This window comes from Thamnophis elegans, chromosome 6 (assembly GCF_009769535.1).
Source record: "Thamnophis elegans isolate rThaEle1 chromosome 6, rThaEle1.pri, whole genome shotgun sequence".
Lineage (NCBI taxonomy): Eukaryota > Metazoa > Chordata > Lepidosauria > Squamata > Colubridae > Thamnophis > Thamnophis elegans.
Window position 1 is genome coordinate 51,713,214 of NC_045546.1, and position 24,551 is coordinate 51,737,764.

At 34.5% G+C, this 24,551-nt stretch overlaps 1 protein-coding gene across 1 annotated transcript in view; it reads left to right on the plus strand.

Annotated features, from left to right (window-relative positions):
* Positions 1-208: 208 nt before the first annotated feature.
* The window catches only part of SON (SON DNA and RNA binding protein), a 35,598-nt gene continuing 11,255 nt past the window's right edge, over positions 209-24,551 (plus strand). Inside the window, 9 exon segments of the mRNA XM_032220224.1 lie at positions 209-384; positions 3,095-3,261; positions 5,770-7,118; positions 7,120-13,159; positions 14,259-14,422; positions 15,254-15,397; positions 17,244-17,426; positions 18,881-18,991; positions 21,955-22,071. Of these exon segments, the coding sequence (XP_032076115.1) occupies positions 305-384; positions 3,095-3,261; positions 5,770-7,118; positions 7,120-13,159; positions 14,259-14,422; positions 15,254-15,397; positions 17,244-17,426; positions 18,881-18,991; positions 21,955-22,071 (8,355 nt within the window). The 5' untranslated portion in view covers positions 209-304.

Here is a 24,551-nt window from a genome sequence, read left to right on the forward strand (position 1 = left end):
TCCCTTCCTAGTATATAGTTCCCACATAACAATAACTAGCGGTTGCAGCAAATAAGAAAAGGAAACAGTAAAGTCTGTGGGGAACTCGGCGGTTCGGGACTCTATGGCTAAGATCGAAGACAGAGCGTCCGCACACAGACGGCTTCAGAACCCACCTCCGGCCTCAAAGCAAGCAATCAGAGAACGCAGAACTTAAAAGGAAGAGGCAGGAAAGAACTGCATCTTCTTCCGGCGTTGCATTGTAGAGCGCAGGCGGATCTGCGTCTCGAGGACAGAGAGGGGGTTTGTGCCGCGCAAGGCTGTCATGGCGACTAACATCGAGCAAATTTTTCGTTCTTTCGTCGTTACCAAGTTCCGGGAGATCCAGGAGCAGCAATTCGGCAGGGTAAATCGGGAGAGGAGTGGGCCTTATATTGCCGGGGAGCAGGTAGATTTCGGGCAGCGGGTACGCGGAGTAACGGATGAAGCGGATGGAGTGGGGGAGGGGTTGACCGAGAGACCGGAAGGGGCATCGAGGGGGACACAGCTGTGCGAGAATGAGGCCGAGAGCATATTTAGTCGGACTATCGACTTGAATTAGTCACGGAAAACTGAGAGAAATTGGGCCTCCCTAAGATGAAAAGGGTGCGGAGTGGTGGGGGAGTCGGACGGTTGGAGGAGAGAAGCCGACATATGCGGCCTGGTAGTTGGATTGGCGTCGCAAAGAATGTCAATCCTTCGTTATTTGAAATTTCGAAATCGGATCGTTGGAAGTATTCAGTGGATTTCAGAACTTGAAAGCGGATTTTAAACCCTTGGATATCTAATTGCCTCGTACCCGCGGCTCCCCCCCCCCCAAAAAAAAATTACTGTACATCATCGAGTGTTTTAAAAAGTTGACGTGTTCAAGAAAGGTGCTTATTTGGTATTCGTTCCCGGGAATGAGAAAGGGACGAGCGTTACAGGGAAATACACTGATAAATGCAGTTTACTGTTCGTGGAAAATTGTAGAATCTAACTCTTTTAAAGCATAGCTTGAAATCAATATGCCAAGAATGTCTTTTTGAATTTTTTTTTGAAATGTGTGATTATTTGAAAGTAAAGTTAAACATTTTTAAAATGGTTATGAAACTATACCATGCTTAAGAATATCAACGAAAGATTGTCCAACTGATTTTACCTATTAGATTACTTATAAAATTTATAATAGATAATTCTTTATTGATGAAACTATCTTGCATTATATTACTTACTTATCATAGAATCAGTGTTGGCTCCTGGTGACACTGGATGAATCCTTGAGACAAGAGTTCAGAAGGCAGGACTAGAACTCAGGTCTTCTGGTTTCTAGCCTGGAGCCTTAACCACTAGACCAAATTTGCCTCTATTTTTATTTTATTTACTTGTATTTACTTCATTATTACTACTATATATGATACTGATGTAGATCTATTGGACAAGATGGATAATAGGGGTTTCTTTGGCAATGCTAATTGTTTAAAACACCAAATTCCAATTATAGAGGCAGTAAATAAAACAAGTCAGAAGAAAGTATTCTTAATACAAGAGGGTTTTGTCAAGAAGTTACATCAATAAACTAGTATAAAATATATAGATATTCTTTAAATTTTATAATTTAGCAATTGCAACAAAAGATGCAAATTGGAAATGCACTTCTGTAGCAGTAAACAAATGTTTATATTTTAATTGTGTCTGTAGTTTACTGTCTTAAATTCTGTTCTTTGGAAGACAGTATCTTAAATGTAAATATGTTTTAGGTTTTGGAGTCAGTTTTAATACCTAAATCAGCATTCTGTGTGAATGAAGAACTAATATTGAGATTTCTATGCTAACATTAAACATAATGTAAACTTCCAAAGAATATGAGCTTGCAGAGTGAACTCATTGTAGGTCCAAGTGTACTTCCTTCAGCATATATTTGTGAAAATAGATTTTCAGTATTGTAGCCAGGAACAAATACTGAAATAGGGTGAATGATGTAGCAACTCTAAAGCTTTGGTTTTTTTTTAAAAAAAATGCACTGCATGTATCTGTAAAATATAACATAAGGATTCCATTAAAATTTATAACCAATGTATGTCGGGAAATAAATTAAAAATAGTCTTTCTTTTTCTTTTTAATGAGGTATCCTTCATTAAAATACTTAATTCATCTTGAAAACACTGTCTGATGCTGTTTACTTTTAATGTTAGTACACCTTTATCTTCATATATTTCAACAACATCAGTGCCTTTGAATTAGTATCCCAACTGTGTTCAAATTCCATTGAAAATATGTATTGAGATGCTTGCCAGTATACAGAATAGTTCTTATAAATATTTCTTTCATTTTCATGAAACAAATAAATGTAGCTCAAGTTTAGTTAGGGTAAAAATAATCAGATCATATCCGATAACTACAAAAAAAGGGATGTTATATTCTGGAAAGGAATATAATTATCAACAAATTTGCACTTGAAAGGATCACTCAATTTTTTTATGCTCTATAATGTTGATTTGTAAATGACTTTTATTTACCTATATCAGTTCAGTGTACATGGCTGAAAAACATATATACATAGTTAGGCAAAAATACAATGTCTTTGTTTCAAGTGGTAACATCAGAAGAACAAATAGCACTGAAGATTTGACAACCTATAATAGGAGATAGCACTAAAAAAATTGGGCTCAAGATTATGCAGGCTTTATTTCAGATGCTTAATTGTAAGTTTGATTAAAATATCAGATGTAAATATTTTCTGCAATATTTCTCCCCACTGTTTTTAATCTAGTCTTCTGAGTAAATATATGGTACAATGCCTGTCATTCTTGTTTCATCTGTTAAAAACATGGACATTGGACATTATACATTACATGTCCTTTGATGTAATGTTCTATACATTTGACTGACAAATTATGACTTCATTGTTTAAGCTTTATGTGATTATACTTGTTGAGTGCTTCTTTTGTTAATTTCACTATGAAAATATTTTTATATTTATACAGTTTTTGTCTATATGTGCAAATTTTGAACTAGTAAACATATAGGGTACATTTGACTGTATTTTCTTGAAATATGTCTGATCTTGAGGTTTGTAATTTTTTTTCTTGATTAGTGGAAAACTAGGAAATCAGCACAATGGTGAAATAAACACAGCTGAACAAGTAAACTCCTCAGATGATACAAATCAATCTATAGAAAGTCTTCAAAATGATCCACTAGTCCAGAAGATAGAACAAGTATTATCAGAAGTGTTGGGTACTGAGCCACGGTACAAATCAGGTAAATTAAAAAACATTTTAAGATCAGTTTATAATTTTTTTTATATCTATGTCTTTAAAATAGATAATGCTTGCAAAATAGTATGCAAGCTCCAGAATGCATACATTTAATATAGCCTTCTGGAGAAGAATAATGTACTGTTTTGCAAAATGTGTTTTTTATACTGTTTTCTGTATCATTTGCTACCGTGTTCCCCTGAAAATAAGACAGTGTCTTATTTTTTATCCCTGAAATATGTGCTTGGCCTTATTTTCGGGGAGGTCTTATTTTTGAGATGCAGAAGGTGGTGAGCGTGGTCACGTCATGGCTGCTGCTGTGTTGCAATATTTTCGGGGAGGGCTTATTTTTTTTGGGGGGGAGGGCTTATTTTAGTCCATATGTTCAAAAGTTCGATTGGGCTTATTATCCAGGGAGGTTTTATTTTCGGGGACATAGGATATGTACGGATAGATTAAATTGAAATTTAGAGAAAATAGTTGTATCAATTTTGTATATTGTTTGTAATTTATATAAATTAACATAGCATAAGTATAAATGGTTATTTAATATGTTCTAAAGCAATATTTTAAATTGTAATAGTTTATAGTAGAAGTAATCTTCTGAATAGAGTTCTATGCTATAAAGAAGTTGAGGAAAGATTTTGTCTTCAAACATTTTTCCTATTGTTGATATAGGATCACCCTCCCCTTTGTTTGGAAAAAAAAATAAGGATTTTTTATTTGGGCATAGAGAACAAAATATTTGAGTTATTCTGTCCACGAAAACACAAAAGACTATTTCCATTAATATGTCAGGTGTAGAACTGTTGACTTTTTTCCAACAAAGTGTGTTATCTTGGTTAATAAGCAGCATTTCAGCTTTACAAAAGACCAGTAGGGATTTCTGTGCTTTTCTAATGTCCACATATTATTGAATAACCGGATATGTTAAAATTGGAATCCATCTGTGAAAAGAAGATGAAAATTTAGGTTAGAAAGAACATGATCTAATTAATATATAAATTAAAAAGAAATTGAGCAAAAATGCCTCCACGTTATTGTGAAGATAAACTCCTTAAACCTAAGGCATAAATGAATATGCTATAAAGGAATCAGTAAATACAGGTAGTCCTTGACTTACAACAGTTCAGTTAGTGACCATTTGAAGTTATAACAGCACTGAAAAAAGTGACATAACTATTTTTGATGCTCATTACTGTTGCAGCATCCCCATGGTCACATGGTCAAAATTCAGCCACTTGGCAACTGACTCATTTTTTTTTTTTTACAAACATACACAATACACACACACACAGAACTTAGACGTACACTACATTTACACAATACAGTACAAACAGGAACTTCCTGTTCTTTCTAATAGCAATTTCAAATTGATACAATTCTCCTTATGTTATTTCCCTTTCTAATATATTTCATTTGCTTTTCACCATTTTTAACCCTCTTATTTTAGTCATCTATCTGCTCTATTGGGTGATTGGGTGTGTATGTGTGTTGTATTTGTGCTGATAAATAAATAAAGGAAGACTAGTATAGATCTATTTCAAGCTATTTAGCTCTCATCAGCTAGCCATACCCTTACTGGGATTAGAACCTGTGCTGTGTTACATCTTAGGCAGATGTGTTAACCACTAAGCCACAAGGTTCTCCTCCTTTATCAGCTATACACACACACACACACACACACACACAAACACACATTTTATTGGCTTCTTTCATTAATCCTTGTTTCTTTCCTACATCCACCTATACCATTTTTCCCATATCTGATAATATTATGTTTCTTCTTTTCCCTGGATTTCTTTTGTTAATTTATCCATTTCAGCACAGTCCATAACCTTTCTTAATATTTCATCTCCACTTGGTATCAATTTATTTTTCCATTTCTGAGTGAAGGCAATCGCTACCACCATAATTATGTGTAAAATTAAATACTGGATTTCTTTTTTATATTTCGTTGTCATTGCTCCTAGTAAAAAAAATCTTCTGGTTTCCAATTAATTTTGACTCCTGTTATTGATTCTAGCCAATTTTTAATTCTTTTCCAATATTTTTTAGCCGTCTCACACTGACTGACTCATATTTATGAAGGTCGCAATATCCCAAAGTCATGTGATCAACATTCGTGACTTTCTGATAAGCAGTCAATTGGAAAACCAGGTTCATTTAACAACCATGTTACTAAAAAACTACAGTGATTCACTTAACTGTGGGAGGGAAAGTCATAAAATGGGGCAAAATTAACTTAACAATTTTCTCACTTAGCAACAGAAATTTTGGGCTCAATTATGGTCATATGTTGAGGACTACCTATATAGACTTTAGGTCTTTGGAAATTCATGGTATTTATCAGTATTCTTAATAAAAGTTGCTGTTGACTCCTATAACCTGGCAATTCCAGCAAATATAGAAAAGCTGCTTGTTGGTTAATCTTGTAAAATTTAGCCTTTGATTTTTGTACAACTTTGTGTCGGTTTTTGTTTTAAATTTTAACCAAAATATCTTTTTAAAGGTGATGGAGATGATATCGAAAGGAATAATTCACGCTCCATTAAGAGAGGCTTATCTGAAGATGTGCAAGATGAAATTCCAAGGAAAAAGTCTAAGAAGGACAAGAAACATAAAGATAAAAAGAAAAAGAAAAAACGAAAGAAGGAAAAAAAAGAGAAGAAATATAAAAAACATGCCAAAGAAACAGATGTTGAGCAACTTATTTCTAATTCAAATCTAGAAAATTCAGGTTCTCTCTTAAGAGCAGAAAATGATAAAGATACACACTCCGAGTCTACCTTGAAAGAAGTTTCTACTTTGATTAATGAAAAAACTGTGTATGAAAATCTAAACACAACTATGTTGAATAATATGTTTAGTTCAGATACCAGCAAACTGGATACATTACAATCTGAAGAAGATTCTACTGTTATAAGTATTCAGGAGGTCAGTGAAGTCAAGCTTACAAATGAAAAAGAATTGGAAGATGACAGTTACCATCCTAATGTAACTGTAAATATATGCCCAGAGGATAAATGTTTAAGTGATGCTATTTGCACAGTTGTAGAAAGCGGGTCGGATATAAGTGAAGTAGAGCAAGCTAAGTTAATGTTGGAGACAACAGATCAAGAAAGCATTCCTGAAAGCAATCCATATTGTGTAAGAAGGGAACCAGAACAATTGGAAACCAGCCTGGAATCTACTGCAATGAAAGTAACATGTGTAAGTTCAGTTATAGAGTCTGTGGCTTCAAAAAATTTGAAAGAAATGGTATCCACATCTTTTGAACCAACTGGCTATAAATTTATGACTCTCCCTTTGGAATCAAATGCAGAAGCTAAAGATTCAGTAACAACTTTAGGATTTTTAGCTATGGTGGTAGGAAAAGATTTTGAAGCAACTTCAGAATTTTTAAATACTGCAAAAGTGAAAGCTTCAGAAAGAAGTCCTAAACATTCCAGTAGAAAAAGTGATTCAGTGCATGATTCTGAGAAAACTCTCACAATGAAAGATTTGCAGAAACCACAACAGTTTGGAACCGAACGGAAAGATTTGGAAACTGCTCCAGAAGCTATCCATGCTGTCCCTGAAAAAGATACTGAGCTAGCTGTGGTAGTTCAGGTGAAACCTCAGCAAGAAGTTTCAGAATTTGATGCACAAAAATATAGAACAAACCTTGGTACAGAGATTCCAAAAGAGAGAAAAGAATTAAGAGAAACTGCTACCCTCATGACAGGACTGAGTGAATCAGAAAAAAATGCAGCATATCTTCCAATCCAAAAAGGTGCAACAGCTTTACAAAAAGCACTACTGTTAGAAAATATGACTAGAATAGATTCAGAAGAACATCTCTCAGTAGTTGTATTGGAAAAAAACAAATTTGGAAGTTAGTTCTGAGTTTACGCAAATCGACACAAAATGTTTAAAAGCAAAATCTGATGGTGTAACAGAATCAGAAAATTGGAAATCTGCTCCAGAATCTTCTAAAGCAAGGAATTTAGAATGTGTCCAGGAATTTGAGAAGGCTGAACAGATTAATTATTTGGAAACTTCATTAGAAACTGTAATAGAAAATAGAGGAAACTCTAAACTCATTCAACGTTCTCTGGAGCTGTTTAATGTGAAAGTTCCTGAAAATGCTTCGCAATTAAAAGATGTGAATATTTCAGAAACAAGAATACAAACAGAGGTTGGGAAAATACAAAATCTAGAAAGTTCAAAATATGTAGATCTAAGAAAGAAAGAAAGAAAGAATGCAGAGAAGTTGAAAAACATTCCAGAATCTTTGATGCTTGCAAACAATTTGGAAAATTCCTCTTCAGAGTTACAGTGCATAGAAGAAATTAAAATAGTGAAGGAAACTTCACAATCTGATGTGGAGGCACACAAAAAAGATTTCAAAACTGGTCTTGAACCTGAAGAGAGAGATGTGGATGCTGGTTCAGGATCCCTGCAGATGATATTTGCAAACTATTCAGAACATAATCTAGAACTTTATACAGAAACTGAACGCATGGAGTTGAAAAATTCAGATGCAGTTTTGAAATCATTGCATAAGTCGAATACTGACAATTTTGAACCACCACGTGCTAAGGAAATCAGATACGTTAAAAGTACAGAACCTGAAGCAGTGACTGAAGCAGCAAATGATTTACAGGAAAACTTAAAATCATTGCAAAAACATGTAAAAAATGTGGAAACTGCATCAAAATCAATTGCATTACCAACTGTGACATACATGGAGACACTTGAAGGTACTTCCAATCAGAAACAAAGTGAAACTGAATCTCATTTTGTGCCAGAAATAGAGCAGAAGTGTTTTGATTCCACTGTAAAGAAGAACCAAAATAGTTCATATACAACAGATTTGGGACATATATCAAGAAATAAGGAACTAATTGAAACAAACTCTAGTAAAATAGGAGAAAGTGAGTCATTAGGTAAGAGTCAAGGTCCATTATTCATTTCAAAATCATTGCATGAAATTGATGTAATAAGTTCAGAAAAAAGTAATCCAGAATTTAAAGGGAGAGCAGTAATACAAGACTTAAAAGAACCTGGAAAATCTTTGGGAGCTGCAATTGATCCTAAGGAATTTTTTAAATTGAAGAGTTTAGTATTGGTTGAATCAAAAGATAATTTTCCATTTGTCACTACTATGAAACAATTTGAATCAGTTTCAGAATCTCTTGAACATAACCAAGAACAATTAGAGCATACAAGGACACAAATTAGAAAAGAATGTTTAGATTCTGTGCCTGATTTAGGTGTTAAATGTGCAAGAACAAGTTCAAAGATTCTGTATATAGATGAATTTAATATTCAGAAGAACAAGAAATTGGAAGAAAAAATAGAAACTACAGAATTAATGGAAGCACCAGAACCTCTGCATTTGGCAGAGAGAGATCTGATTGTTCTTACATCTAATTCTGGAACTAACGTTTCACACTATGGTCCAGAAACTGTGTACTTGACAAAAACAAATTCAGAGGCCCTCCCAAAGTCTTATGAAATTCAAATGAAAGATTCAAAAATTTCAGAATCTAAAACCATGAGTATAAAAGACTTGAACATTGATCCAGAACCTTTGCTTCAAGCAGGTGTAGAAACTAAAGAATACATTCCAGGACGTAAATCAATGGTATCATCAGATAGTGTGGAATTTACAGCAGAAACTCCCCAAAAAAGTGAAATGCTTCCAGAATCAAAGAGTGTACCAAAGTTGCAAAAAACAAATGTTATACTCAGAAGTGAAGGATTGACATATGAACATTTGAAAACACCTCCAGCATCTGTATACAGAATAGATACTGAAGATCTAGAAATACCTCCCAAGTCTAAAGAATTGGATGTAGCAGAAAAGCAAGATGTTCTAACATCTCTATTTGCCTCAGTGAAATCTACAGATGTATCAGAAGAAAGTTTTGAACATAATTGCAGAACAGATATGAAAAGGGCAGAAGCAAGTCAGAAGTCAATTAATGTAGAGTTCATTGGTAAAGAAAAGATGAACGATGAACTTGTCCAGCCATGTAATGAAAATGATGCAAATGTTTCAAAACTATTTACATCTTCGAATCATGGTGTAAGGGCACAAATTGTAGAAGAAAGATTATCAGTTGCTGACAAAGAAAGTGTTTCTGGGATAACTTCAGAATCGGGTACAGAATTATTATTAAAATGTTCTGGAGTTTCTGAAACCATCACTGGTCAAGAGAGAGAGAAGCTTGATACAACTCTGCCTGAATTTTTGGTGGATGTCCAAGATTTGAAAGAAAGTCCTACTATTTCAGATGCACAAGAGATGAAGAATTTAAAAGCTAGTCAGAGAGAAAAATATACTAAGTCTCTTTATGTATTAGAATCCAGAGATGCACAGTCTGGGTCTAAAGTTGAACCAAAAGGTTTAAGTGCAACAATGAACTATGAAAGGCTATCGGAAATAAAATATCCAGTGGCCACTGCAATGCAGTTAAAGAAACCAGAATTGACATCTTCAGAATCTGTTTCTATATTGAAAGTAACTGACAGTTCAAAAATCCCAGAGCTTAAAACTGCTCAAACATATTTAGGAGTAACTGGTTTCAAATCTTCTGACACAACTGCAGAGAATTGTCCAGTAGAAATCATTGACTCTGACTCACAAATACAACAAGAAAACATTTTGAAAGTGAAAAATGTGGAATCTGCTTCAGAAATTAAATATGGGCTAGGAATACATCCATTCAAAATTTCTTCAGAATCTGAAAAAGTGACACAAGACCAACTATCAAAAGCTATTTCAAACATATTATCTTCAGGTAATATGGAAAACCTAGAACAAATTTTGAAATATAGGCGTGACCAGGAAAGAAAAGAGTTAGAGTCTCTCCAATTTAATACCAAAGTGGCCAAAGATTTAAAAGGAAGTCTTACATATGAAGAAATAATAGGTATGTCAGAGATGACTACTCAAAATTTAAAAGTAAGAGATAGTGGAGCAAATATATCAGCTACAGTTCCAGAAACAACTGAAAAGTGTTCTGAAATATTTCTGGAAAGTGTAACTATGTCAGATATACAGACTACCAATACAAATGTAGAACTAGACAATTTAATTAAAAAGTCACCTGATATTTCTACAGATATTAATAAATCAAAATCAAATTCAGGACTTACTGATAAAATGGAATTGAAATGTAACAGTGCTTCAGAATCTGTGCACTTGAAAGAACTGGAAGATTTTGAAACAGTTACTGTATGTAAGTCTGTCATTGAAATAAAAAACCTCCAAGCTGTACAAACATCAGGAGAGAGAGAGCAAATGGATTTTCAGGAACTCTCAAAATCAGTGTTACCTTTAAACACTCAGAATTTGGAAAGAAACTCAAATTTGCCACAACAAAAGATATTAGAAACATCTCTAGAACCTGTTAAAGATTTTGTATCAGTTTCTGAATGTTCAAGTACAAAGGATATTGAACAGAATTTAAAAAGTGGATTTGTGGCAGAAGAGAAAGCTCAGGAATCAACCGTAGAACATGTGATATTAACGCAAGATAAGAGTGCAGTTGTAATTCCACAGTTCACTTTAGAAATGAAAGATTCAGAAGCAACCTTAGAAACTGTATGTGTGGCAGACAGAAAGGACTTAGATGTACAGATTTTTTCGAAGGAGCAAACAACTATAAAACCTCTCTGTATGACAACAGAAGGCAATGTGGAAGTAAATCAACTGGAAACCATTGTGCTGGGAGATTCAGGGGAAACAGTAAAGCCTGTGCACTTGGCAGAGAAAGAAGTCATCAAAGTGGGAGAATGCATTGAGGCAAAAGATTCAGGAATAGTTGTTGAATCTGAAGTTACAATAAAGGATAAAGACTTGGAAGTTTCTCTTCAGGACTCTTCAAAATATCAGGATTCAGATGCTACTCTGGATTCTTCAGACATAATTAAGGAAACTGAAGGGAGTAATTTAAAAGACAAAAAAAGTGAAAAAATAAGTAGCAAAAGTAAAGATAAAAGTAAAAGTGGAAAAAAAGCCAAAAAAAGCAGATCAAAATCTCCTTCCAAGTCAAAGAAACGTAAAAAGAAATCTAGATCACGTTCTACTTCTAGACAAGTATCTAGAAGAGGACGTTCTAGAAGCAAAAATGATTCCAGTTCCAAGAGAAAACACTCCACTTCACGTCATAAATCTAGATCCAAATCTGTTGATAAAAAAGAAGACAAAGAATCTTCATTAAGATCTAGACGAAGACGTTCACGAACATCTGATCGTCTTAAATCTAGATCTAAAACTCCTGATAGAAGAGAAACTTCAATAAGGTCAAGACGTAGAAGATCCAGATCATCTGATCACAAGTCTCGATCCAAATCAGTTGAAAGAAGAGAATCTGCTAGGAGAAGACGAAGGTCTTCTGACAATCGCAGATCTAGATCAAGATCAGTTGATAGAAGAGAGACTTTGACAAGATCAAGGAAGAAGCGCTCCAGATCTTCTGACCATCATAAATCTAGATCACGATCAAGTGACAAAAGAGAGACCTCTGTGAGAACAAGGCGAAGGCGATCTCAGTCTTCTGATCATTGTAGATCTAGATCCAAATCTTTTGATAGAAGAGATTCTTCAGTAAGAACACGGAGAAGGCGATCTAGATCTTCTGATATTCCCAAATCTAGGTCAAGATCTCCTGATTACAAGAGAGAGCTTTCAGTGAGAAGAAGGGGGAGAAGATCACGGACCCCTGAAATCCACAAATCTAGATCTAGATCTATTGACAGAAGGGAGATTTCAGGGAGAGGAAGGCGAAGGCGATCAAGATCCTCTGATAATCGTAAGTCAAGATCCAGATCAGTTGACAAAAGAGAGAGTTCAGTGAGGATAAGGCGAAGGCGATCCAGGTCTTCTGATAACCGCAGATCAAAATCCAAATCTGTTGACAAAAGGGAGACTTCAGTGAGGATGAAACGAAGGCGGTCTGTGTCCTCTGATCGGAAATCTAGATCCAGATCTGTTGATAAAAGAGACACTTCAGCTAGATCAAAAAGAAGATGTTCTAGGTCTTCTGATAATCGCAAATCTAGATCCAAATCTGTTGAGAACACAGAAACTGCAGCAAAATCAAAAAGGCGATCTAAATCTACTGATCATAAGTCCAGAGCAAAATCAGTTGAAAAGAGGGAGTCAACCTTAAATTCTAGACATAGACGATCTAAGTCAACAGATCAGCCAAGATCTAAATCAAAATCTAGATCAAAGTCTTCTGAAAAAAAAAAAGACAAAGATTCTGTGGATGAATCAAGAGGAAAACACACTAAATACAGATCAAAATCTAAGTCCCTTGAGAAAACAGATGGAACTGAGTCTTTGGAAGCAACTTTGAATAATCGAGAAAAATCACCTGAGCAGCACAAATCTAAATCTAGGTCTAGGTCTAAATCTATAGATAAAACAGGAGAGAAAGAACGCTTGAGAAGATCAAGAAGTAAAGGTTCCAAGTCCTCAGAATCTAGGTCTCGTAGACGTAGAACAGTATCAAGATCTAGAAGAAATCGTTCACGATCATTAACACGGAAGAGAACAAGATCTAAATCTGATCATAGATCACAGTCACGCTCTCGAACCCGTTCACTATCACGTTCAAGACGGAGGAGGACTAGATCAAGATCGGTATCAAGACAGAGATCTTTGTCAAGGAAAAGACATAGACGATCTCGGAGAAATCGATCAAGATCAACTGAGAGGAGAAGACGAAGATCTGATTCAAGAGACAGTTATAGAATATCTCTCAGGTTACGGTCCAGAAGTCGAACACCTGTCCGTCTGAGATGTTCTAGGTCTACAGGAAGAAGAAGAAGTACTAGTAAATCACCGGATCATCGACGGTCTAGATCTTCAAGCAGATCACCAAAACGTCTCACTGACCTGGGTAAGCAATGTTTCCTCTTGCTAGATAAAACTATCTTGATTATTTTAGCATTCATATATTCATTTCACATCATGAATGCATTCAAAGCTATTCCCTGCCCTTCAGAAATTTCTTGGATGAGAAGCAAAACATCTTTAAGGAAAAACAAAATCCAGTTGCCTTTTGAAAAAGCACCTTTGGGTTCCACAGTTTTAGGTTTTCCATTGCATTTATATGCATCTTGATGCTGATTAGTATTAGAAGAAAAATGTCCAAGATGACCAGAAAGGAGAGGAAGACTTGGAAGACAAAAGACAATTCATTAATTAGTATAAGTGGCTTGAGCTTGAGGCTCATGGTTTAATTAGGGCATTGGTCAGAACCCTGACAACAAGTCTTTTATCCCTTATAATCGCCGCCAGCCAATATGATGCCTTCAAATATCTTGGCTAGATGGCATTATACTTTTTTCTTATTTTTTCTATATTATTAATTTATAATGTAAAATACAATCGAAAATTGGAAAATAACAGGGAAATGGGAAGGGAAAAGTGTAGGGCAAAGGGGAAAAAGGTGTTGATTCTGATTTCACTTTGGTGTAGTAGACTAGGACAATAGCATCAAACCTCAACTTTATACTTTGACATAATATAAACTAGCCATTTCTATAACTACAAGCCTTAAAACCAGCCTTTTAGTCAATATGTCACCATCCTGAGAGGTCCTATTCTTAATAAGCATTGTGGTTTTCTGTGTATTTATTTTAAAACCTGCTAAAACCCCAAACTAATTTAATTTCCTCATCAAATATTCTATATTATTTTTTGGGGTCTTGCAAAAATATAACCAAGTCATCAGCAAATGCCCTCAATTTATAAATTTCCTTTTTAATATTTATAAATGTTATTTTCTCATTTTGCCTAATAACTCTTTCAGAACTTAAACCACCCGTTCTACTTTAACTGAATACCCAGACTTGATAATTGGCCTCTTAGGTGGGTAAGAATGCTAGAACAGATATTTGAAAAAAGGTAGACAATTCAAGTTTCAAACCAGCATTCAAATTCTGTGTTTGCACCACGAGACTGACAAAATATAAATTATTTCCTTTTCCTTGTAGATAAGGCACAGTTACTTGAAATAGCCAAGGCAAATGCAGCAGCAATGTGTGCTAAGGCTGGTGTTCCACTCCCACCAAATCTGTTGCCTGTTATAACTCCAGAGAAGAAGGAAGAGAAAGTTACTCAAAAGTCAGCAAAAGAAACAATATTGGAACTGACTGAGGTGAGAGGAACAAAATGAAACTGATGTATGAAAACTAGCTAGAGGTGTGCCAAAGTGTCAAATTTGAAGCACCTTTAGGTGCAAATTGGTTATTTTAAATATAAAATGGTCATTTTCTCAGGCAATTCCAAAATTTAAACAGAACAGAGCATCATGAATTTGAAATCATTTTGCATGCTGTCTTAACACTGATTTAATGAAAACAATTAGTGCTATATTTAGTTTTCAAAATAAAAACATGCCCTGTTTGAAAAACATTAGGTCTAGTACAAGGACACAAATAAATGTAACTTGAACCGAGTCTGGATTTTTTTTACTTGATTTGTGTATATGTCTGGATGTGCTTTTGAGTCAGATTGATTCTTGGTGACTGATTAGATCATGACTTTTTTTGACAGATTTCAGAAGTGGCTCACCATTTCCTTCTTTCTAGAGTTGAGATGGTATGATAGTTCCAAGGTCACCTGGCTGACTTTGTGCCAAAGGTAGACTAGAATTAATGATCTCCCTCTAGCCAGGTATCTTAACCCTTAGACCAAACTGGCTTTTACATGATAAGAATAATAAAATTGCTTTGTTGTTTATCTGGGATAAAATTATGCATGTATTGTAGAAATAAACTAGTTAGCTCTCAAATTTACTAGATCACCTGGCTTCGTAACTCTAAATGGCAGTAAGAGCAGGTTTGGTTATACTTTTAGTGGATGATTGTTCTGAGTCTAGTTTTTTTAACTTGTCATATTTTAGGAAATACCATTATATATATTTATCTCTCCGATCCTTTAATAATACTTATTTCATCATACTATATAATGTTGATTTTATTTTCAGAAATGCAAAAAGATTGCCCAAAGCCAGGAAGATGATGTCATTGTAAATAAACCTCATGTTTCTGATGAAGAAGAGGAGGAACATCCTTTTATTAACCATCCATTTAAGCTGAATGAGCCCAAACCTATTTTCTTCAATTTAACTGTACGTATTGTAAAATCATTTGTAGCTGTATTTTGTTTCATTTAAGTACTTTTTACAAAACACTTAACTGACAAGGGGAATGCATAAGTATAATGTTTTATTAATTGCAGAGAAATACTAACAGTGTTATCAATACTTGTAATAAGCTATAGCTAGCATTTAGGCATATTCTGGATTTTTAAATGGATTTCACCAACATTTTAAAAAGCAAAAGTGGATGTTCTAAGTGATGAAAAGATAGAGATTACATTCCTCCCTTCAGATTACTGAACATTTAGTTAACACACAGTAATATAGTTACACTATTGAGACAATAATGAACATTTGATTTATTTCATATAATGTATGGAACAATATTTCGCAGAATGGGAAAGATGAATTTCTAATACACACATAGGTCCCAGACTCAAAAATTGTTTTGGAGATTTGGAGATTTGGAATTGGATTGGAAGTGTATTAAGCAAAGTTCTGTTATAAAATGTATTCATGACATATTATTAGAAGGTTTACATGATGGTAAACAGGGTAAAATAAGGAGTTTAGCCAACTCAAAAATATCTTGACAGAAACGTAGATAAACTGTTTAATATTTTATCAGCATCATTTCACAATCTTTTTTTAAAATGATTTTTATTAGAGATTTCAGCAATAGTAAAAGATAATACAAATTAATATAAAAAAGAAAAGTTTTTTTAAAAATAAAAAATAAATTGCTAGAAACAAATAGCATAATTACTGTATTTTTCGGACTATAAGACGCACCAAGATTTTGAAGAGGTCAATTTAAAAAAGAAAGTTTTTTCACTCTGCAGGCCTTCCAAACGGCACATCTTGTTTTTTTTGTGAAAAATAGGGCACGCAGAGAGTAACTATGCAGCAACAGGGCATGCATAGCCTTTAGGAAGGCTTGTAGAGTGCTCCGAGGGGTGTGTGCAAAAACGGCCTGTTTTTCGCAAAAACGGCACCATTTTTTGTAAAAAAAAACAGGCCATGCATGGGCTTTGGGAGGCTTGTAGAGAGGGCCGGGGGGGGGGCAGAAACGAGCAAAAAACGGCCCATTTTTCACTCATTTTTGCCCTCCCCAGCCCCCAGGAGCACTTTGCAGGCCTTCCAAACCCTCTGCATGTCCATTGTGAAGGGTTTCAGGAGGTCAAAAATGCTGTATTCAATGTATAAGACGCATCCAGATTTTCACCCTCTTTTTTGGGGGAAAATACTCCGAAATTACTCCGAAAAATACGGTAATATTACAGTATAATGTACAATATTACAGTACATTACAGTATGACCAATGATTACCTAAATAAATTTGCTGTAAATCTTTTGAATGGATCAAGAAAAATGTGCCTTTGCCTATGATATTTGTTTTCATAACTTGGCAAATATTCATAGACAACCTTGTTTCCTATAATAATGAATTTATATTATATGGATTTTCCTTGAGAAGAATTCTCATGAGAGTGTAATGGAAAAAGAAAAAAGAGGCTGTTTTTTCTGCATCACAGATTGTTGACAAAGTTGATGAAGAATTAATTCAAATATCACCATTTATTTCACTGCTTTTCCCCCTACTTTTGAAACATTTATTTTAAAAAAGTTTTATTTTGCTTTGTATCATGGGCTTTGGAATGATACATTATACATATTATTTGTGATAGTAGTAAACAATAAAAATGTGATAAAATTATCTGGATTGCAAAACTTCAAAGTTGGAAACATGGTTTGTTGCTCGTTCAGTTTGTCACACATGTTTTGCCAATACAATGCTAAGACTTCACTTATATGTGTATATGTTGTATGTGGGCTCATAATTGTAAATCTGTTTATTCTTTCTCTCCTCTCAAAGACTCCTACAATAAAACCAACAGCTCCAAAAAATCAGGTAACTCTGACAAAAGAGTTTCCAGTTTCTTCAGGATCTCAACACAGGAAAAAAGAAGCAGATAGTGCATATGGAGAATGGGTTCCAGTTGAGAAGAACAAGGATGAGAACAAGGATGATGTGTTTCCCGATCCAGCCAATTTGGAGGTAAAAAGTTGAAAGAGACTGGAGATACTGGCTCTAAATCTTCCATTAAATATATAGACATTAGATTATAATGTGTGCAAGCTGAACAATTCTCAAATATAGAACAATGTGCTGCTTTTAGATTGTTCGCCTGCTCCAGTCAAGTTGGCAAAATAATTATTTTAGTGATAGAAATTCCAAAGGAAAGTTGGAATATAAATTCCTTTGTAGAAAATGTATGCTTTTATAAATAAGAAAAAGCAACCACCCCAATGTATATAATTTGGCAATTAGAATAGGCTATACATATTGTTTTGAAAAAAATATTTATATGTCTGATTGTACAATCAGATATTTACACTGGGGTTGGCATTTTTATTCAGGACCTGACATAGGCAGATATTTGATGGTTTAAAGGTAAAAGTTGTTCAAGTAGAGTTGCCTGTTGCAATTTACTGATGGTGATTTTGTCAATGCTAATGATGTTCAAGTAGTACTCTAGAATGTTTTGGAATTGCACCTAAGAAGGATATTACTAGTGATATTGTGTTGTTGTCTCCCCCCCCCCCCCATCATTGTGCAATCATTTGCAGGTCTTAATATTTTGTGATTTTCTCCATTTTTTTATCTTTTATTCTGCCGTCTCTGGGTAGTGCAGGGTCCACTATCCAGATTCAGCATTGACCGGCTAGCTTTTGTTCTATTTTAATTATTAATAGTTGTAAATATATATTTTTTCTACAATTTATTTATAGTATTTTCAATATTGCTTATTTCTCAGACAATCTATATTTGAATCAATTCTAATACTAGGAAAATGTGTTCAAAGTGTTTGTGTATAAACGTGTACTGCACATGAAACACCTTTTGATTCTAGGTGGTTTTCAACCAACTAAATGTAACAAGATAAATCATTAACATTATTAACATTAAAATTGACTTAAAATTAGAAACCTGATAAGGAAGGGAGCAAGATACATAGGGGATGAAAGTGGAATTAACCATCTCCAGTATGACACATCCTCATCGGGGCACCAGACCAATTGGCAGATCTAGGCCACCAGAACCTTTTGGAAGGTCAAAATGATAGGGGGAAGATAGTCTTAGTGAGCATTTTTCCAGAGGGCAGGAGCCATGGCAGAAAAGGTTTTCTTCTAGACCCCATCAGCCAGAATTCCTTGACCAATGAAATCATACCCTTTCTGCTAGTGTGGTTGGGGCAGACCAATCCCATTAGGGTGAAATGGTTCCTTTGATAACCTGGTCTCATGTTACAAAGAGCTTTTAAAGGTGATAACCAGCACCTTGAATTGAAGCAAACTGGCAACCAGTGCAGCTTGCAAAAGAGCAGTGTAACGGGCCAACCTAGGGATCACAGTATTGGTTTGCAATGAGATAAAAGTTTGTATTCCTCTGTAGGAGAATATTTACTTAAGTACATAGAGAAAAAAATAATATTTTTACTATTTTTTTAGCCTGTGGACATCTCCTCAGCACTGAGTGAACGGACGATAGCCCAAAAGAGACTTACGGAAAATACATTTGATCTGGAGGCAATGTGCTTGTTAAATCGTGCACAAGAACGGGCAAGTTATAGTTTCTTTCTATTTCCCAATTTTATCTTGAAAATTTTATAAAAAAACGGAGGAATGTAAAATCTTACCAGTTTTACATATTTCTGGCAGTATTAATTTGAGACTTTTCGGTTTCTTTAAAGCTATGTTGTTTACATATTCCCATACAAACATAGGCATTGAATTGTTTCCTTAGGATGAGTGATGATAATCAAAACAAAAGTGGAAAAAAATAGTAATCAAAATTGAAAGAAGATGAAATCTAATTTATATCCACATCTTTTTCTCTACCTCTCCATGCCTTTCAGTTTTGGGAAACTGTCTTTTCTTTGATCATCATATATATATACTGATTCAAAATTGCTTTTCTTTTTAATCTTCTCACTTCTTTGAGGATCTTACTGAATCCAATGTCAATTTCCTTGATCTCCTCCTTACCAATTCTTGCTTCACTTGTTTGTTTTGCATTTCAATTCTTATACATTATTTCTACATGACCAAATCACCTATATTTACTACACAAACTTTTTAAATAATACACTCCCACTGCATTCAATTTTATGTTTCTCCTGATACACCAAACTCTAACTTCTGATTAATGAAGTGGTAAGCTGCAGACTAATATGCATCCAGACTAATGTGCAGCCAATTTCACTTCTATTCATTTTGTGCAGCAAGATTCATACAATCCACTACCTTTCTTCTCATGTTTATATATTTTAAAATTTTGCTATCCATTTTCCCCTTCTCAGTTAACAGTTCCCGTCAAGTTTCAAACTTTTTCTCCCATTTCCCACCATTTGTGTATAATGTGCAGTCGTTTACTCTATTTTCTTTGTTAAAGACCAATACTTGACTTTCAAAACATTAATTCTTGGATATTTGCTCTTAATTGCATCATACGGTATAGCTGACATTTGGTACACATCATTTGGTTCTCAAAAAATAAGATAGCGTCATCTGCATGCAAAATGCAGATTCATTTCTTAAATTTGTGTCTCCCTTACACCAGAAGTATTTCCCCCCATACATATATTAAACTACACATCTTTATTGTACTTCCTAGTCATTATTGAGCCATTTGGTAAGCACTCCATCGTTTCTTGTGCCTCCAGCAGCCAAATTTTGACTGTGTTCATGCAAAGCAATTCCATAATTATCACTTTAATACTAAAAGTGGTTAATGACAGGAATAAGTGTTGCAGGTGTAAAGTGCCTCATCATGTTAATGATGGCAGCTCTGGTTGCAATTTTTAAGTGAATTCCCTTCCATTTGTGATCTCCTGCTGGCTTCCCTATTGACTTTGCTTGTGAGGAGTTGGCAGTGAAGGTCGTAAATGGTAATAATGTGATCATTGGACGCTGCAAAGTCAGAATTGAGAGCTAGTTGCCAATGGCTGGATTGCAATCAGAAGAAGTGGGGATGCTACAATGGCTGGAACTTCAAGGACCAGTGCCATCATAACTTTGAACAGTTGCTGAGTCAGTGTTGTTAAGCAAGGACCATATGTATATACTTTGTCTAAGTCATAAAATATAGAATAAACTTTCTTCACCTGCATATTGTCCTGGTGTAAAAATTAGTCACCTTGGAGGTTCTTAGTGCTCTCTGAGCTTGGCTGTTTTCTTGCAGATGTTTCATTAGTGAGCTAGGTAATATCAACAGTGCTCTGTACCAAGAACCCCACAATTCAACTGCCCTGTGCTACATATGTTTTCTTCCATTGGTTATAGTCACTTCTTGTGTCAGATGTTGATGTTTGTTCTGGCAGTTTAAATTTCTATTGATTTTAGTTCAGCATTGCCATAACGTACTCTGCATATAAATGAAATAAATAAGATATGCAATTATGATTCTTAAACTGAAGCAATGACTCCCAATTGGGTTATTTGGACATATACAGAGGGTAAAGGAACAAGTAGTTGCTTATTTGTGAGTTGGGTGTCCATTTTGGTACTGCCACTCTTAGGATACTTGTGTAAAATAATGAACTGGGTTTTTTTTTTGAGGGGGGAGTGGGAGTAATAACGTTATTTAACACTGGGAAAGGGGGTAATTTGGTTGAACAGTTTAAGAATCATTGCTATACATTCCTTTCCTGGTTTTAAACCATTTAATTGCTCGATACTGTATTCCGTTCCAACTGTTACTTCCTGATAGATTCCTTACAAATTCTTCAGTAGGCAAATAAGGTTGCCTGGTATGTCCACGTTTTAAGGACCATCAACAATTTACTGGTAGTGCTCAACTTACAACAGTTCATTTAATGACCTTTCAAAGTTACAACGGCACTGAAAAAGTAACTTATGACCGTTTTTCACATTTATGACCTTTGTAGCAGCTTCCTTATCATGTGATCAAAATTCAGATGCTTGGCAACTGATTCATACTTATGATCGTTGCTGTGTCCCTTTTGCAGCCTTCTGATAGGCAAAGTCAATGGGGAAGCCAGATTTACTTAACAACTGTGTTACTAATTTATCAGCTGCAGTGATTCACTTAACTGTGGCAAGAAAGGTAGTAAAATGGCATAAAACTGAATGTCTCACTTAACAACAGAAGTTTTGGGCTCAGTTGTGGTTGTAAGTCAAGGATTACCTGTATTGTAGCATAGCTAGTCAAAAGCCTTAGGAAATAGTAAGATACCCTATCTCTAAGGTACAGAATAAGGTTTATGTCAAAATAAACAGTGAACCTTCTGCAGGTTTCCGAAGGTTCTGAGGGATTTTTCCCCCTTAGAGAAGACTATGGTTCCATTGCTCTTGAAATAGTCATAATGTAACATTTAAATACTGAGATAATGGTAACACTTGGAGATGTTTTCAAGAAAGCATTATTTTAAATTATTTTGAAATGAAAGTATCAAGGTTTAAATTGATATAGCAAGAAGCACTACAACAAGGAAGTTATTTTGATATAGTCTTAAATGTTTGGAAATGTTTTAATTAATTATTATGCTCCTTTGTAATTGCAGATTGATGCCTGGGCTGAGCTGAATTCTATACCAGGCCATTTTACAGGCAGTACTGGAGCACAGGTCTTGACTTCTGAACAGTTATCCAACAGCGGTCCCCAAGCGTGGGTTAAAAAGGTAGATGATATTCAGACAGATGAGTCCAAATGTCACATTTTAAATTCCCTTGAAATCACTGGAAGAAGTGATACTGATACTCTTAGGACAGTAATAACATCCTAAAATATATGCAGAAAAATAAATTAAAAACATTTATTTTTGTGTTTTGTCACGATGTGTTTTGAATTCTGTATTTACACTGCTTAATAGTTTTGTTAGTACTGGTTTGATAGGCAGACTTTAGAAACTGGGAGACTGATATGTGCTCACCTGTTTAGAAATAACTTTTAATTTCTCCTAGGGTTACTGTTATTTTGTGCTGAAATTGTCTTGAAATATGGTTCCAATTCTATGGGCTTTTCTATTAGTTTAAGCTTAGTCTGGATGCTGATTTCAGTACAATTTGGATAGAAACTCAATGGTCAATATGGCTGTAAAAATTCACTTGCTTGCTTCTGTTGTGCACATCTTTGAAAGTGGAGTTTGCCTAATTCTGGCCTGAATTAACAGTATTCTTGGCTCTTAGGAGAAGATTCTAGAATTTTCTAGATTGCAAAGGCAACATTTAGAAGTTATTATCATTATCTTTATTAAATCCTACGAACAACTGCCCATACTTGATGGGGACATCAGTAGGGGACAAGTCAATGAAAGTAGACAGGTAGCCTTTGCAAATTGAGAAGAGGGATTTTTTTTTCTTTGTCTGCAGAATATGGTTGCATATTAATAGGGCAGTGGCAGAGCTAACACACATTTATTTACATTTATTAGTTGCTCAGAAATAATGCAAAGATAATGAAAATAAATACTGTTTGGATAGTTTTTGCAGTTGAATTTTATATGACTGATCCTCTCACAGAGCCTATCTTGCATCTTGTTTCTGTAGCTGAAATCATAAAGGTGCTTTTAAGTTTGTAGGAACTATCGTTTGAGAATTTACAGTTTTGGAAAGTTAAAAAGACTCTTATATAGTGGGATGATATTCTTGGCAAGTACATTTTTACAGTCTGAATAAACAATTATTTATATATTTGTTATGCTTGCTGATCTATCAATTACTTTTATGATTGTCTAGTTCTGATTGGCTCTTTTCAAAGCCCTGTTAGTTGGAGCCTGCTTGTTTTTTAAAAGACTTGTAGATGAATCAGTGCATTTAGATACAGTAACCAGAGTTTTATATTTGTGTTTTGTTGATAAAATGTATTATATCCTTTTACACTTTTGTAATTAAAATATATGGGAAATACTGTAAATACACTATATGTAAATATTTCCTCATGAAAGGGTTTTCTCTATGAAATAAAAGTGGAGAATTGTTGGTAATCATTAACTTACAGCAGCCATTTTAACAAAAAGTTCAGTTCCATTATATGTCTGGTATTCAGCACTCATGTACAGTTCACAAAAAAGGCCATATTTTCGATAATATAATTGGCAGAGTGTCTAATTGGTACATGCTAATTTTAATGAAATCTGAAAAAAAAAGGAAAAATCTTGAATCATGACATCCCAGAAGATTTTGCAATAACCTTTTCCCTTGTTTTTTTACAAGATGCCCAAGTGACACATCTAGGGGCATATCTTTTTTTTAAGCAGTGAACATTTTGGAATTACTTAGATAGCTCTGCCCAGCTATTTGAAATTGTTGACTGCTGAGGACTGTTCATAGCCATTCTTCACAGAAGGTTGAAGCTTTAAAATTAATGTATGTAGTGTACATATATGTAGCTGATACTGTTTCTGTTTTTTAGGATTCTAATATAGGAGAAATTGACTTAATTTTCTTAACCCCAAGCAATTTGTTCAGGTCTCTCATACCTATAATAATCTTTATAGTATATGCTTTGGATTATAAATCTCTCTTTTATAACATAGTCTGTTAGGGGAATCAGATATAATATTGCTTTTTTCCTTCATCTTGTACAAGTCTCAGGCAATTATTCACTACTTGAGTAGAATAGTTATTTGTTTATTTGAGGCCTGATACAGAGTAGGTAGCATGTTACTATTACTTTTTAAAAAAATAAAAAGTGTTGGATGTACAAATATATGGAGATATAGCTCTTGCATTTCTGTTTGTGAATTGATATAGTTTGTATTGTGTGATTTCTATCACTTTTGGTCTGAAGATAGTTGGGTAGAAGATTTCTCAGAGAATTATGAGATAAGATTGTTGAGCTTTTTAACTCTATGGTATTGTATGTCTTCACATTTTCACCCATAGAGGGCTATGTATATAAGAAATTACTCTGTTATTGGAGCTGTCTCCTTGCAAGAATGATTATTCCCCCCCCAATTAATAGGCAAATCAAAAGCACTTTGAAGCAGTAAATTTTAGATTTTGTTGAGTGTATAATATCCCTAAGTATTCTTTATGTGAGAGTTTTCAATTGTATTCCCATAAAATGTTGGTTTCTTGAATGAAGTAAGAAAGATGGCAAAATCTATACAAAATGTTAGATACAGCCTATATGCATACAGAATTCCTAAATGAAAAG